General features: G+C 46.1%; 1 protein-coding gene across 1 annotated transcript in view; it reads right to left on the bottom strand.

Moving 5' to 3' along the window:
• Positions 1–13,745, bottom strand: part of VAT1 (vesicle amine transport 1) — a 74,404-nt gene extending 60,659 nt beyond the window's left edge. Inside the window, exon 1 of the mRNA XM_073562597.1 lies at positions 13,216–13,745. Within this exon, the coding sequence (XP_073418698.1) occupies positions 13,216–13,644 (429 nt within the window). The 5' untranslated portion in view covers positions 13,645–13,745. The remainder of the gene's footprint in view (positions 1–13,215) is intronic.
• Between the last annotated feature and the right edge of the window lie 253 nt (positions 13,746–13,998).

Here is a 13,998-nt window from a genome sequence, read left to right as displayed (position 1 = left end):
TTGGAAAGAGAAGCTTTATGGTGGATCTGATTGATTCCATCTTAAACTTATAATTTTTTATAAACGTATTAAGCTTCCTTAAATTAATAATTGTTCTAAACATCCCATCTGGTTTAGAAATTAAAAATAAAGGAGAGTAGAAACCTCTACTTTCCTGTCCCTCTGGGACCTCCACTAAAACCCCCTTGGATAATAGGCTCCGAATTTCTTCTTCGAGGGCCTTTTGTTGAACTATGGAGTTAAGGCGGGTTATGAAAAAGAAATCATAAGGGGTTTGAAGGAATTCTCTCTTGATTCCCTCTTTAATTATACCTAAGATCCATGGGCTCGAAGTTATTTTTTCCCATTTTGAATAAAAAAATTTTAATCTACCCCCTACTGGTGGGTCTAATTTTTTAATTTTTATTTTCCCTCCGGAATGCTGAACCCTTGAACATGCTACCCTTTTGCTTTTCTTCCTTCGTGGGCCATCTATTTGACCTATCCATTTGTCTCCCTCTTCCAAACGGTCGTCTTTTAAAGGTTTTCCTATAGAAAGGAATAGAAGAGTTAGGGAACGCCTTCTTCCTCTTTTGCTTTGGCGAGTATGTTGTCTAGGGCTTTCCCGAAGAGAAACTCACCCTCGCACGGGGTTGCACAAATCTTAGATTTTGATTGCACGTCCCCCTTCCAGCTCTTCATCCACAATGCCCGCCTGGCGTTCACAAGAGCTGCCGATCTTGCTGCCAACCGCAGAGTATCCGCCGAAGCATCGGCCATAAAGGCTGCTGCCCCTCTGATCAATGGAATAGCGGCCCGTAGCTTTTCTCTTGACGCCTTCTGCTCGATCTGTTGATCCAATTGGTCCAACCATACAAGCATAGATCTGGCGGTGCATGTGCTGGCTACTGCTGGTTTAAATATACCCGTAGTAGATTCCCAAGACCTTTTTAATGCTGACTCTGCCTTACGATCTAGCGGGTCTGCCAATAAGCCTGCGTCCTCTACCGGAATGGTAGATTGTTTAGAGGTAGAGGCTACAACAGCATCAACCTTTGGCACCTTGGTCCATTTTAATAGCTAGTCATCGCTAAATGGATATTTTCTTTTAGAGGCTGATGGGAGAAAACTTCTGATCGTGTTTTTCCCACTCTTTTTATTAGGGCCTTAACTGCCGGTATCACTGGGAACGCTCTCCTTTTCTTCTCTGCCAACCCCGCAAACATTATGTCTTGTGTGGTTTGGGCACCCCTTGGTTCCTCACAGATTTGACCAGGTTATCCACACTATCCAGGGGAAAACATGACCATCCCTCCAAGTCTGATGACGAGGATGTGAGTGAGGAATCGGAGATTAACCCCTGTTCTTCCTCTGACTCTGAGCTAAGGGTCATCTGTTTCTTGCTCCTAGTCTGAGGGAGTACTGGCGCGGTTGATAGCCTGTATTTCCTCCCTGATTATGGCCCGGATGTCTTTTGACGACATTGCGGACCCCTGCCTAGTCTCTGGTGCACTGCTTGCAGAGCTTTTTGGGGTAGGAGTCAGGGTGAGGTTCAGAACATAATGCGCATTCCTTATGCTTAGATTTTTCTTTTTTCTTTGTCTAGAAAGGGAGTCCGAGAGGAGAGGGGGGGGGGGGGGGGGTAGGAGGTCAGCTTAATAGGCAGAGTATATACTTTGCACACTCACCCAGTGAAGCCTTATTACCGGATCGGAGGCTGAGATCCCGTCCTAGATCTTGACTCTCCCGTCTCGCTCCTGCGACCGGTGTCTGTCCTAGCGTCGCGGTCCCTGGTGGAGCTGCCCCCCGCAGAGTCTCCTGCTGGTGCGTGCGCTTCCGTTGGGGATGACATGGCTCACCACCGCTCAGCTGCGGCGCTGTATAGATTGCGCGCTCTTTTTTTTCCCCCCTCTTGTGTCAGCCCCCGGAAGTCGCTCCTCCTCCCCGGGATCACCGCGCATGCGCCGTCGCGCTCTCAGCCATCCTGCCCCGGAAGTTCAACCATTACTTCCGGGGGTCAGGAGCCTCTGTGCCGGCCGGCTACTGCGCCCCCGCTGGTACATGCAGCCCGCGCTTTTTATGTCACCGCCACCACTGCTCCCTTCTTTGCGCCACTGGCGCACTTACCGCTAGCAGCGGCGGAGCCCTGGTGCCACCTGGCGCGCTCCTGGGTGAGACCGGGCGGCCCACCCCGGACCCAGTCATCACCCTCCATACACCAGACGAGGGGGGAGCCATCTAACGGAGTCTCCCCCGACGCTGCCTCCGGACCGCAGCCCCTGCCGTTCACATGGAGACTGCACAGGCGGCGTGCATGGCCCAGGTATGTTTCCTGAAGGATCGTGGCTCCATTTGGAACAGGAAACCAAAACTGAGGAGGAAAGGCGGACCGCCCCCTTTTATCTTTCCTGTAGGGTTTCCTGTTCCAAATGGGGCGGATCTGATAACTCCAGTGGGTGCTGTCGTGGCAAAGGGTAAAAGATATAAATAAACTGGAGCAGTGGGCAGCAACTAACAGAATGGTTTTTAACAGGGAAAAAAGCAAAGTACTACATCTGGGCAATAAAAATGAAAAAGCATATACAGAATGAGAGGAATAGGGCTAAGCAACAGCACATGTGAAAGACTTGGGTATACTAATAGATCACAGACTGAATATGAGTCAGTGTGACAGCAGCAAAAAAGGCAAATGCAATTCTAGGATGTATTAACAGAAGCATAGTGTCTAGATCACGTGAAGTCATTATTGCCCTCTACTCTTTGGTCAGACCTCATCTGGAATACTGTGTCCAGTTTTGGGCGCCACATTTTATGAAAAACTCAAACTGGAGAAAGTTCAGAAAAGAGCGACCAGAATGGTGACCGGTCTGCAAACCATGTCTTATGAGGAAAGGTTGCAGGATTTGGGAATGTTTAGCTTGCGATAGAAGACTGAGAGGAGACTTAATAGCTGTCTACAAATATCTCAAAGGCTCTCACATTGTAGAAGGATCATCTTTATTCTCATTTGTACAAGGAAAGACTAGAAGCAATGGGAAGAAACTGAAAAGGAGGAGAGATTAGATATTAGAAAAAAAACTTTTTGACAGAGATCAATGAGTGGAACAGGCTGCCACGAGAGGGTGATTTCTCCTTCAACAGAAGTCTTCAAACAGAGGCTGGACAGACATCTGGGATGATTTAGCAAATCCTGTGTTGAGCAGGGGGTTGGACCAGATGGCCCAGGAGGTCCCTTCCAACTCTATGATTCTATGATTTATCATTAGTCATTTAGGACAACAATGGATCATTCAGAAATCCACAATGAACTTCTGGAGTGAGTTTGCTGCACTGAAAGTAAAGGTGCTGAATATTGCACGCCCTACTTTTCAGTTTTTGATTTTCCACAAAAAGTTAAAATTACCAATAATTGTCATTCAACTTGACAATTGTGTCCCACTTATTGTTGATTCTTAACCAAAAATTTAAATTTGATATCTTTATGTTTGAAGCATGATGTGGGAAAAGGTTGATAAGTTCCAGGGGGCCAAATACTTTCGCAAGGCACTGTAACATGTATAAGCAGTTGGGGGAACAGAGGAGCCCTGTGCTGGTGGGCTCCCATCCATGGTAGTAACTTTACAAGTGGAGAATAACCCTTCACATGGGGTCATGTTGCACTACAAGCAGTCGTGTAACCTTGGCAAGTTAAGAATATTCTAAGTGCAAGACTAAAGGGCTCGTTACACACAGCGATCTCGCTGGTGAGATCGCTGATTTTGTGACACATCAGCGCTCTCTCCAGCGAGATCACTGTGTGACATCCAGCAGCAATTGGCCCCCCCCACGGGGTATCGCTGATCGTGCTGGCCCGTTTTTTCCATCGCTGGTCTCCCACTGGCCAGCACGCATCGCTGCGTGTGGCAGCGGGAGCCAGCGATGAGCGACGCTGCACGCTGGTTATCAACCTAAACATCAGGTTTCTAAGGGCCGCGGGGCTCTTAGAAAACCGATGTTTACCCTAGATACCAGCGTGAACTGCACGCAGGGCGGGAGGTGGAGGCAGAGCGGCGCTGACGGACTGGAGTAGCTCTGCTATCTGCTACTCCAGTCTGTCAGACCGGAGTAGCAGATAGCAGAGCTACGCCGGTCTGTCTGCGCCGCCCTGCCTGCAGTGCACGCTGGTATCTAGGGTAAACATTGGGTTTCTAAGGGCCCCGCAGCCCTTAGAAACCTGATGTTTAGGTTGGTAACCAGCTTGCTCGCCAGTCCTGATCACTGGAGGGGCTGTCCATGTGACAGCTCACCAGCGATCAGCTAACAATGTCCCAGCGATACCATCCACGCCGGATCGTTGGTGGGATCGCTGGGACATAGTTATGTGTAACGGTACCCTAAGGCCCCTTCACTTTCAGGATTTGAGAAGTGCCAAAGGTTAGACCCCCCCCTACAACCATAGTAACTGCATATCTTAGCACTATCCTTTTACATTTCCTAGAATGATCCCTTGCCACTAATTGAATAGAGCCACATCAGCTTACAGTAAAGTTTTACGATTTGCACATCATAATGTAAGACAGTAGGTTACTGCTCAATTAGCTGACCACAGGTGCAGAACAAGACCCCAGCTGGAGCAAATGACCGATGTTTGCTACCAAACCCCAGGGGTCCTTCACATTAACAATACCTTTTGTGTGAGGAGACTGTATAACTGGCGTGTGGTAAAATCATGGAAGTCACAAGATTGGCTAATTTGCCCATAGGATCCTTTAATAACAGACTAAAGCCCCAGTTACACAGTGATATCGCTAGCAATATCACTGAAACGTCACTGGTTTTGTGACGCAGCAGCGATATCTCTATGTCTGATACTTGCCTCTGACTGGCTCCCCCGCTGGTTATCGCTGATCGCGCAAGAACGTCCTGGACCATTTCTCGTCGGGCGCTTCCTGCGGCGCCGACGTCAGGATCGCCCCGTCGGACAGGTAAGTAGTGACCGCTGTGTCGCTGCTATGTCGCTGGTGAGATCTGCCTGTGTGGCAGCTCACTAGCGACCACTTAGCAATGCACCAGCAATCCATATCGATGTCAGGATCGCTGGTGCATCGCTTAGTGTAACAGTACCCTAAGCATACAAAAATAAATTGATTTCAAGGCAATGCACCTACAGTGTGATCCAAATAGATATTTTAGCAGGTTGCAAAGTCATTTAAATTATTCTGTACATGTGAGTGTAGGGTGCTAGCAAGTTTCCTTATTATAAAACCTAAACAATTACAAGATGACCACTTGAATCAGCAAGTAGGCAAATCCTAGCACCATATTACTCACCTTTAGGATTCAGCATGTCAGTGTCAACTTTTAGAATTACAAACAGAGGGACATCTGTCAATCTACAGGAGGAAAGCAGGGAGAAGTCACTGGGGACAAGACTTAAGCTAGTCAGTCACCGGATATTACATGTATGTTACCTGAAATGAGGCATCATTGGCATAAGACAAACCACTGTGGTAATAGAACCAATGTCTGATTCATGTGGCCGAGGTTATGCAGTAGGAAATTTGCTATCAGGTTACTTATTTATTGGTTAAATGACATTGGAAGCTTCAGAATTGCATTACATACTGCAATCTCCAGATCACAAGGTAATGTCTCAATAAATAAAAAGCCAGTCAATTTAACTTGATACCATAGAACAGGGGTGGGGAATCTTTTTTTCTGTCAAGGGCCATTTGGATATTTCTACCATCCTTTGGGGGCCATACAAACTCCACCCACAAAGTACATCCTGACTCTGGCACTGGTTTCATAACTTAATCTTTCATTGCATGCCCTTCAATGTTCAGTAGTGAACACTGCATGTGTGCTAACAGAGCAAGAAGAAATTAAAGAGCTTGTGGCAATCAAGATACAGCTCCCTGCCCAAGAATGCAGTCCCTGAGAATCTGCTCAGGGGTCTGATATAAGGTCATCGAGGGCTGTAAATGGCCCTGGGGCCTGAGGTTCCCCACCCCTGCCATAGGATGTTAAAGATGGAAGAACCTCAAGGGTTGTGTCCAACTCCCTGCTCAATGCAAGACTCCCTAAACCATCTCAGACAGATGTCTGTCCAGCCTCTGTTTTGAAGACTTCCATTGGAAGGAGAACTTACCACCTCGTGGCAGCCTGTTCCTCTCAATGATCACCCTCCCTGTCAAAAATGTTTTTTTATATTTAATCTGTATCTTCCCTCAGTTTTACCAGCCAAGAGTTATTATGATGTTCTTCTACAGCAGAGGTAAATTGTGAGATTACACACAATTGGCCTTTTCAGTTCACAGTATTCCCATGTCATGGGCAATGTGGGGGACATTCTGGCTCTGTCAGCACTGTGGATATGAGATGTAAGTGAACTACAGATGACAGATCACCACATCCAATTCTGGGATGAATGACCAGTCAGTACTCGAGCATATACCAACCATCAATAACTGTAGCGGGTGGGAAGCAGGCAGTGATGGACACAGGCTGGAGGTGGTGAGGCCTCAGGCTGTGAGCTTAGGAAAAAAAGCCTAGGAAGCCACCTGGTCTGCAAGTGCATGTCAACTCGGTGCAGGGTGTGAAGTGAAGTTTAGGAGGAACAAAAAAAAAAAAAAGTGAATTAAAAAAAGGGTAGAAATAATTTATAGGGTTATGTATATTACAAGACAGATTAGCTTAAAAACTTCAGGGTCAGACAACCAGAGGCATTAAGGGAGTCTGTCAGATTTTTGCTCTTGTTTGAAAGCAGCATGATGTAGGCGCAGAGACCGCAATTGCAGTGATGTGTCAATTAGGTTGGGGTCACACTAGCAGATGAGATATGCTAATGACCCTCAGCTCCTGCTTGGCTGTGCGTGTGACCAAGTGTCATGCTACTGTGCTCCAAGCCTCACAGGACCAGAGCACAGCTGCAAAGGAGGCAGAGAAACTAATTTCTCCATCTCCTCCATTGCCAGGGTCAGCATATATTGCACAGCACTCGGATGATATCCGAGTGATGTGCACTGTCACTCGCACCCATAGACTTCTATGGGTGCGAGTGAGCAAAGACTTGGCCGAGTGTCGGTGACAATCGCAGCATGCTGCGATTTCACTCGCACATAGAATACAGCCAAGAAAATATGGTGATGAGAGCTGCCCCATAGATGAATACTGGTCTGAGTGCTGTGCGATGTTTTATTGCATAGCACTCGTCTGTATTCATTGCCAGTGTGATGCCAGCCTTACTAGAATACTACCACAATAGGTATAGTGTCTCCTGGTCATCTTGTGTTTAGCCCTGCCCCCCACCACTGAATGTGCTGTCAATCTATATTGACAGAGCCGCTAAACAGTAATGTGGGCAGGGTTATACAGGTTGCCCATTCAGTGCACTGCTATATCGGCACAAGAAAAAAAAAAAAAAAAAAAACAAACAGATTCCCATCACAGCTGCTGTGGTACACCAAGTTATACACTGCTGGAATCAGGGTCTCTGTCCCTACATGCTGTCAGGATTACATCATAAAAGCCTATATAGACATTTCCTTTATGTGCTTTGTATGGTGTAAAGACAGGGCTCTGAATGGCAACTAGAAAGGTGTGTAGAAAAACTACTTGCTCAGGGCTCTACCAGAAGCAGCTGCACTTAGCAATGCTGCCGATATCCCTGACATTGCATGGAAGTTAAGGCTGATGTGCTAAAGAGAATGGATGCAGTATCAAGTCTAAAGCGATCAAGCAGAAGTAATTCTCTTAGCACAGAGCAATACCTGAAAATGGAGAACCATAAGCAACCTCTATCAGAACACAAATATCAAAAGTCTACAAGGGCAGCAGCTGATTCATCCTAGTGCTGCTCCAGCCTCTGATTAATACCTGAATTAGGTCCCTTAGGTCTCAGTGGTTTATATTGATCTACAGCAGGGATCAGATGTTCAAGTACAATTGAATTAAGATTTTTAGGTTACTGAACCACACAATTTTGTTACTATATTTGGATACATGAACAAAACTAGCAGCTCCTTAGTACAGTAGAACTCCACTTGGACTTGTTAAAGTGGATCATCTTCTAAGACAACCCCCAATGGACAACAGCTGATTGGCCTGAGACCCACTCCTGACAAAACACCAGTTTATCCAACAACAGTGACAAAGATGTATATGGCAGTCGATGCAGTGGAAGCATTGCCAAATCTCACCAGAACATGAGTGGCTCCAGTAAAGAGGGGGACCCCCTTTAAGACGTACATATCATTTAAGGAACATATGGCTAGAAACTTTCTTCTTGGGACAACCCATTCAGCCTTTATCTGAGGCCAGGATTGGCCTTCAGATATGCAAAAGGGCATTTGGATAATGAGTACAAAGAATCATTTTAGAAAATAAAAGATCTAATCAGGCACATGAGTAGACAGCAACTCTAGGCTTTCTAGTGGAGGTCTTAAGTAGAAAACGAAGGACTTTGATGTCAGTGATCAGTTATCTGAACATTAAGGACTTCAGAACTTTTCCCACTTTTTGCTCCCACCACTTAAGTCATGCTTTATACTAGGACATTAGGGTTCATGAAGCTGGCTCATCCCTATATTCCCCCAAAGAGTGATTGCTCTTGTGTTGTCTACAAGTCTAGTCTGTGCTGAACATATGCAATATTTGTTTAATATGCTTTGCTTATATTGTGCCATCATATTCTGCAGCGCTTTACATCACTGTCACTGATCGGAAACTTAGATTGTGAGCTCTACCAGTACTCCTTTGGAACGTGGGAGGAAACTGGAGAGCCCAGATGAAACCCACACAGACACAGGGAAAACATACAAGCTCCTTGCAGATGTTGTCCTTGGTGGGATTTGGGAGGCAGGACTGAGGGAGTTACTCTAGTGCTGCAAGGGTGCAGTGCTAGCCACTGAGCATGGGGGGGGGGGGGGGGGGGGGATTTAGTTAAAACCACTATAGATATTTAACTCCAGACAGTTGTCATGACAGTTAAGAGGCAGATACACAGACACCTGGCCAATATAACAATTTCTATGATCAGCTGCCTAGTATTTGTATGAGGGCAGTTAGAGTCCTGTTTGTATGGACAGTCCAAGCATCAGCTGTAAAACATCGGTTTCAAACTGTTTCCTACACATCCCAAGTGTTCTTGATGCACCATTGACTGCATTAACACAAAGCAGATTCATCATTAACAATGAATATGTTGTATAGTTGGCTGGCAGATAAGAATCTGAAGTTTCAGTATGGCTAGATGTTGGGTATAGTCAGCTCTGTAGGAGAGATCCACACAATGACCAGATCAGTTCTAAAAGGGAAATTAGTCAAAACAAGCAGTCTTCCCACTCACATTCTCTCAACTGGAGCCCAATATGCTGTATGGCAAGTGGGAGGTAGGATTGTATACCGACAGGACAAGGTGATTCTTACAAGATTATGCTTTTCATTTGTTGCACTTGAAGCACACAGAAAGCAAGCCGTGAACAGGCCAGTGGATCTAATGAGCACTGACTAGAAGCAGAGAAACATGAAATAGGAATCTGGGTTAGTACACCTGCAGGGAGATGACAGCACAGAGTGCCAGTGCTCAATATAATCACCCTGCTCTCTTAGAACATACATGACAGCTGCCAAAGCTTTAAGGGAAAGTCTTTGTAGTATATGGAGCGAGGAACATTAATAACGACGTGTTCTTAGGAGCTAGACAGACACGGCCCTCCATCAGTGCAGAAATTGGGGCTTATTCATCAATCTGTGCAGCTCTTCTCACAAGAAGAAAAAAAAAAAAAAAAAAAAAAAAAAAAGACTAGGAGTTCAGCATCATATCTGCCTTTGGGGTTGGAATACCTCTAAAATTTAGGTCAGTTACATAATGCGCCATGCATGTTTAATATGCAGGATCCTACGTATCACAAGGACAAGGGGTCCCCGTTTCCTGGTCTTAAGTACCTCTTTGTACACATTTCCATAGAAGTCTAAAGAGGAGCTGAGCAAACAGCATCCTTTCCTTAAATGGTTTCATGCAACATAACACTTCAGACAGGTGTGTACTGCTCTGCAGCTTCCCTGCAGGTAGGGTGGAAGTGCTTCAAATTCACAGTTTGAATCAGCAGCAGGGTTGCACCACTGGCCTGAACTTTGCACTCCCCATGGCCCAAGCAATGGCAGCTTTGTACCTACATTATTCAGGGGAGCACAGTATACAGAAGCTGCCTACATTCAGTTGGCAGTCTTCAGAACTCAAGCACGAGTAGAGCATGGATTCTGCAGCCACCTCCATTTACAGGAGGCACATCACTGGGTGAACACAGGTAGGTTGCATGCAAAAGACAAAAATCCCATACTCAGGATATTTAGAGCCTTTACTCAGAAGCCAATGATGTAAAAAAACAAACAAACAAAAACTACTGACTTCAATGGAGAGACTGATAAAATGAGCATGTACCATCTGCTTTGCATTGGTAAATGATAGGCAGTCTCACTTTATGGCATCTTGTGTGCCAAAGTATAAGGTTATAGGGTTGGTCATCTGGATAGAACCTTTCAAGATATAAGGAGGTATAGTATTGGCAGAAGCTCTGAATGTTTATGGGAGGGATCCATAAACTATTTCACACCATGAGAACAGCAAGTAGAAGATATTCATCTATTTAAGCTACAGATTAAACAGTTAAAATGTACTAGTGACTACAGTTGATGGATTAATAAACCCCAGTGGTGCCAAATGCAGACAATGAGGTTAGCTCAGAGACATTGTATTACTCAGTAATTGGCTACCCATTTATACACCTCCTGTGATTTAAGGTCAGGCTTTTACACTAGAGGCCATATTACACATCCCAGATGGGTGTGGCAGCAAGGACCTAGCATCTCACAGCATCCATGCACTTCACCGAGATGGTAACAGACTTTCAGATCAAAAGTGGAAAGTTCAGTGGCCACTGCATCTTTGCAAAAATTAGAGATTTAAAATTCTAGCATGGGGACAACAGTAACACATCCTAACCTCATCCAAGTGCCACACACCATTGCCAGAGATCAAGTACTAGAATAAGCTGCAACCTGTGGCTCCTGGGTGTCAAAATACAGTCTTCAACATTGTAGGGTCATAATTTTGCAAGCCAAAAAAGTGGCTTGAAAATCCAACAACCCTAAGAAAATCCCATCATTTGAGTGTGGACATTATAGGGTCTACCTTAATTAGGACCTTTAGGTTTCTAAGACAGAAGATCAACTATGACCCTTGCTCTGTGCGGGGTGTCATGTCCAAGATCAAGAGCAGACAAAGTAAATATGATATGTATTAAAGAAAAAAAATGGGGTTGGAAAAAGAAAAAAAAAAAAAAAAACGAAACCCAGGTTAGTGACCCCTTTAATGATAATTGGTACCTACACCACTCTGCAGGCACTAGTTTAAAATTACTTAAAAAAAACCTCACAGAAACTGAACAAGTGTTCTGCACCTATTGAAAGTCTAGCTAGTTTGGGGCAAGATGAAATACAAGCATTCAGTACTGGATGGTCTGGTTCACAAAATGGATTTTCTAATCCAGGTAACATGTGATGGCCATTAAAAACCCCAGTGAAACCTAGGTTAAAAAGTGGGTCCTAAGTTGAGGCCTACCCATGTATTTGCTGGATCACCCAGTTTTCTGGGATACTGCAGGGTATTCCTACCGGTAACAGTTTATGGCTGGAGGTCTAAAACAGCAGGACACGTAGCAGACGCTCCTTACAATTGGACAAGCAACTAATAGCCTGAAGACATAACTGATGTAGCTCAGTTAACTTACAAGTGATGTCAACTAGGTGGGTACCATAACATTAATACCACCCAGATGCCCAGACAAGTGTGGCTCACTCAAGTCCTCATTGAGATGCTAATAGTTGCCTGGAAAATAAAAATAAGCCAATCGGTGGGTTTCATGGTGCTTAATGAATACCAAGTGAACACTTTACATCATGTTCTGCAACAGTAATCTGCCCACCCTGGTGCCAAACATACTAATCCCTCAAATAACTGAAAGTCACACAGATTGAAGAAAGTTTCACAGGATTGATATTTTACAGCTGCTATAAGGAGTCTAGAGTAGGACGCGACTGACACCACCGCAAGATGTCAAGGTGTTGTCCTAGTGGTTTCTGGTCTCAGGACAGCTACAATGGTGATGTAAGCAAGGCCAAGCTCATCCTAACTAAACTCATCCTACATAGGCAAGACAATGCAGAGTCCTGGGTGTGGTCTTCAGACAAAGAACAGCTCGGAGGAGAGAAAAGCAATAAAGTGAGCCTCGTCAGCCTCATGTACAAGCTCTTCTAGCCCCAATCACTGAGCCACTTCACATTCACCAACATGCAATTGGACAAGGCATTTATGGCCAAGTAGCCGTAGACAACTTACACTAGCATCCTCTGCTGGAAGACAAAGGTTCATGCAGGGAGAAATAAAAGCCAATAGCTGTGTATAAAACCAGATAACTAGTCTAGTACAATCAGCCAATTACAGAAGAACCCATTACACAGCCTTCCAAGACTACACTAACCCACTATTTTAATATCACATAACAGCTGTTAAGGAGTCACACCCATAGAGAATGGACCAAATCAGAAAGTGAAGGGTTAACTCAAGGCTTGGAGCAATTCCTTGTCTAACGATTTTGACCAGTTCACCAAGGAGGCAAAACACCACCACAATTACCCCACATTAGCCACACCCTACAGCCACTTTTAAAGGGCCACACCCAGCCAGAATAAGAAAGTACAGGGTTAAGGAGGAGTTTAATGATAGTCAGGGAGCAGAAGACAATAATTTTAGTTTAATGGCTTGGAAATAAGTGTAAGACAGCTGCACTGAGCGCAGACAGGAGGGCAGCGGAGCCAGCAACATCACCAACCTGGCAACTGTGCTCCCTCACAGCTGTGACATGGTCACACCCATCTCCAGGCAGCAAGTCAAGGGTTAAAGCCAAGTTACCACCCCAGGTTCTCAGGGCAGAGTCAGTTCAACCCAAGCAATGGTGACACAATGGGGGTTGGAATCATGGACAGAAGTGATCAGACAGCAGCTACCCATCATGTACCCTCCTAGTACCAGCTGTGACAGGGGCACACCCAGCTGCCAGAGAGTCTGCACCTTAGAGCCACATGTCTGCTGTGCCAGCTTCTAGTACACCTGATACCAGTTATAGCCTGCCTCAATGAATCAGGGCTCATTAGCATATGGAAGCTCATGTAGTCAGGTGGAGGGACAGCACTCACCTGCCGGTCAGTCACCCCTTCTCCCAGCTCCTCCACGATGCCAGCGCACTCCATGCCCAGGGACACTGGCATAGATGGCAGGCGGTCGCACACCCCTTGTCTGGCCAGGAGGTCGGAGAAGTTCAAGCCGCAGGCTCGGACCCTGATGAGCAGCTCCCCGGCCTTGGGCTTGGGCTGCCCCTTCTTGGTCTGCAGCTTCACTTTATCATAGCCGCCGTGTGCGGACAGGACCAGGGACTTGTAGGTGACTTCAGGCTGCGGGGGCTCTGCCGGAGCTGCTGCCTCCTCCGCCGGCTGCTGCTTCTCCTCCGGAGCCTCAGCAGCTGGAGCCTCCTGGATCTGCTCCTCCGCTGGCTGCGTCTCCTCAGGCTTCTGCTGCTCCTCAGGCTTCTGGGGCTGGGCAGGGGCAGCTTCTTCTCCCGCAGACATGGTCAGTGGCTCGCAGTGTTATCCCGGAGACAGGCACAGCACAATGCTACAGCGGCGGGGAGTGTCAGGCTCTCAGCTGAGCAGACGGAGAGGAGGGGTTGCTGGCTCACCACACTTTATACCGCCCGGTTAAAGAGACAGGATACAAGAGTGCAGCAGTTACCCATAGCAACCAATCAGCTTGCAGCTCACATCTGTCTAAGGCAAGTTGACAAATGAAAGCCGTGATGTGATTACTTGCTATGGGCAGCTGCTTCCCTTATTTTCTGCCTTGTACTATAATAAAATATGTTTTTAATTTGGTATTATGGCTTTTGCTGAGGTCACCAAATCAATCCATGCCCAGCAGACTGG

This window comes from Dendrobates tinctorius, unplaced genomic scaffold (assembly GCF_039654945.1).
Source record: "Dendrobates tinctorius isolate UK_male_01 unplaced genomic scaffold, ASM3965494v1 ptg000360l, whole genome shotgun sequence".
NCBI lineage: Eukaryota > Metazoa > Chordata > Amphibia > Anura > Dendrobatidae > Dendrobates > Dendrobates tinctorius.
The sequence above is the reverse complement of the archived record's forward strand: the minus strand, read 5'-3'. Positions and strand labels throughout refer to the sequence as shown.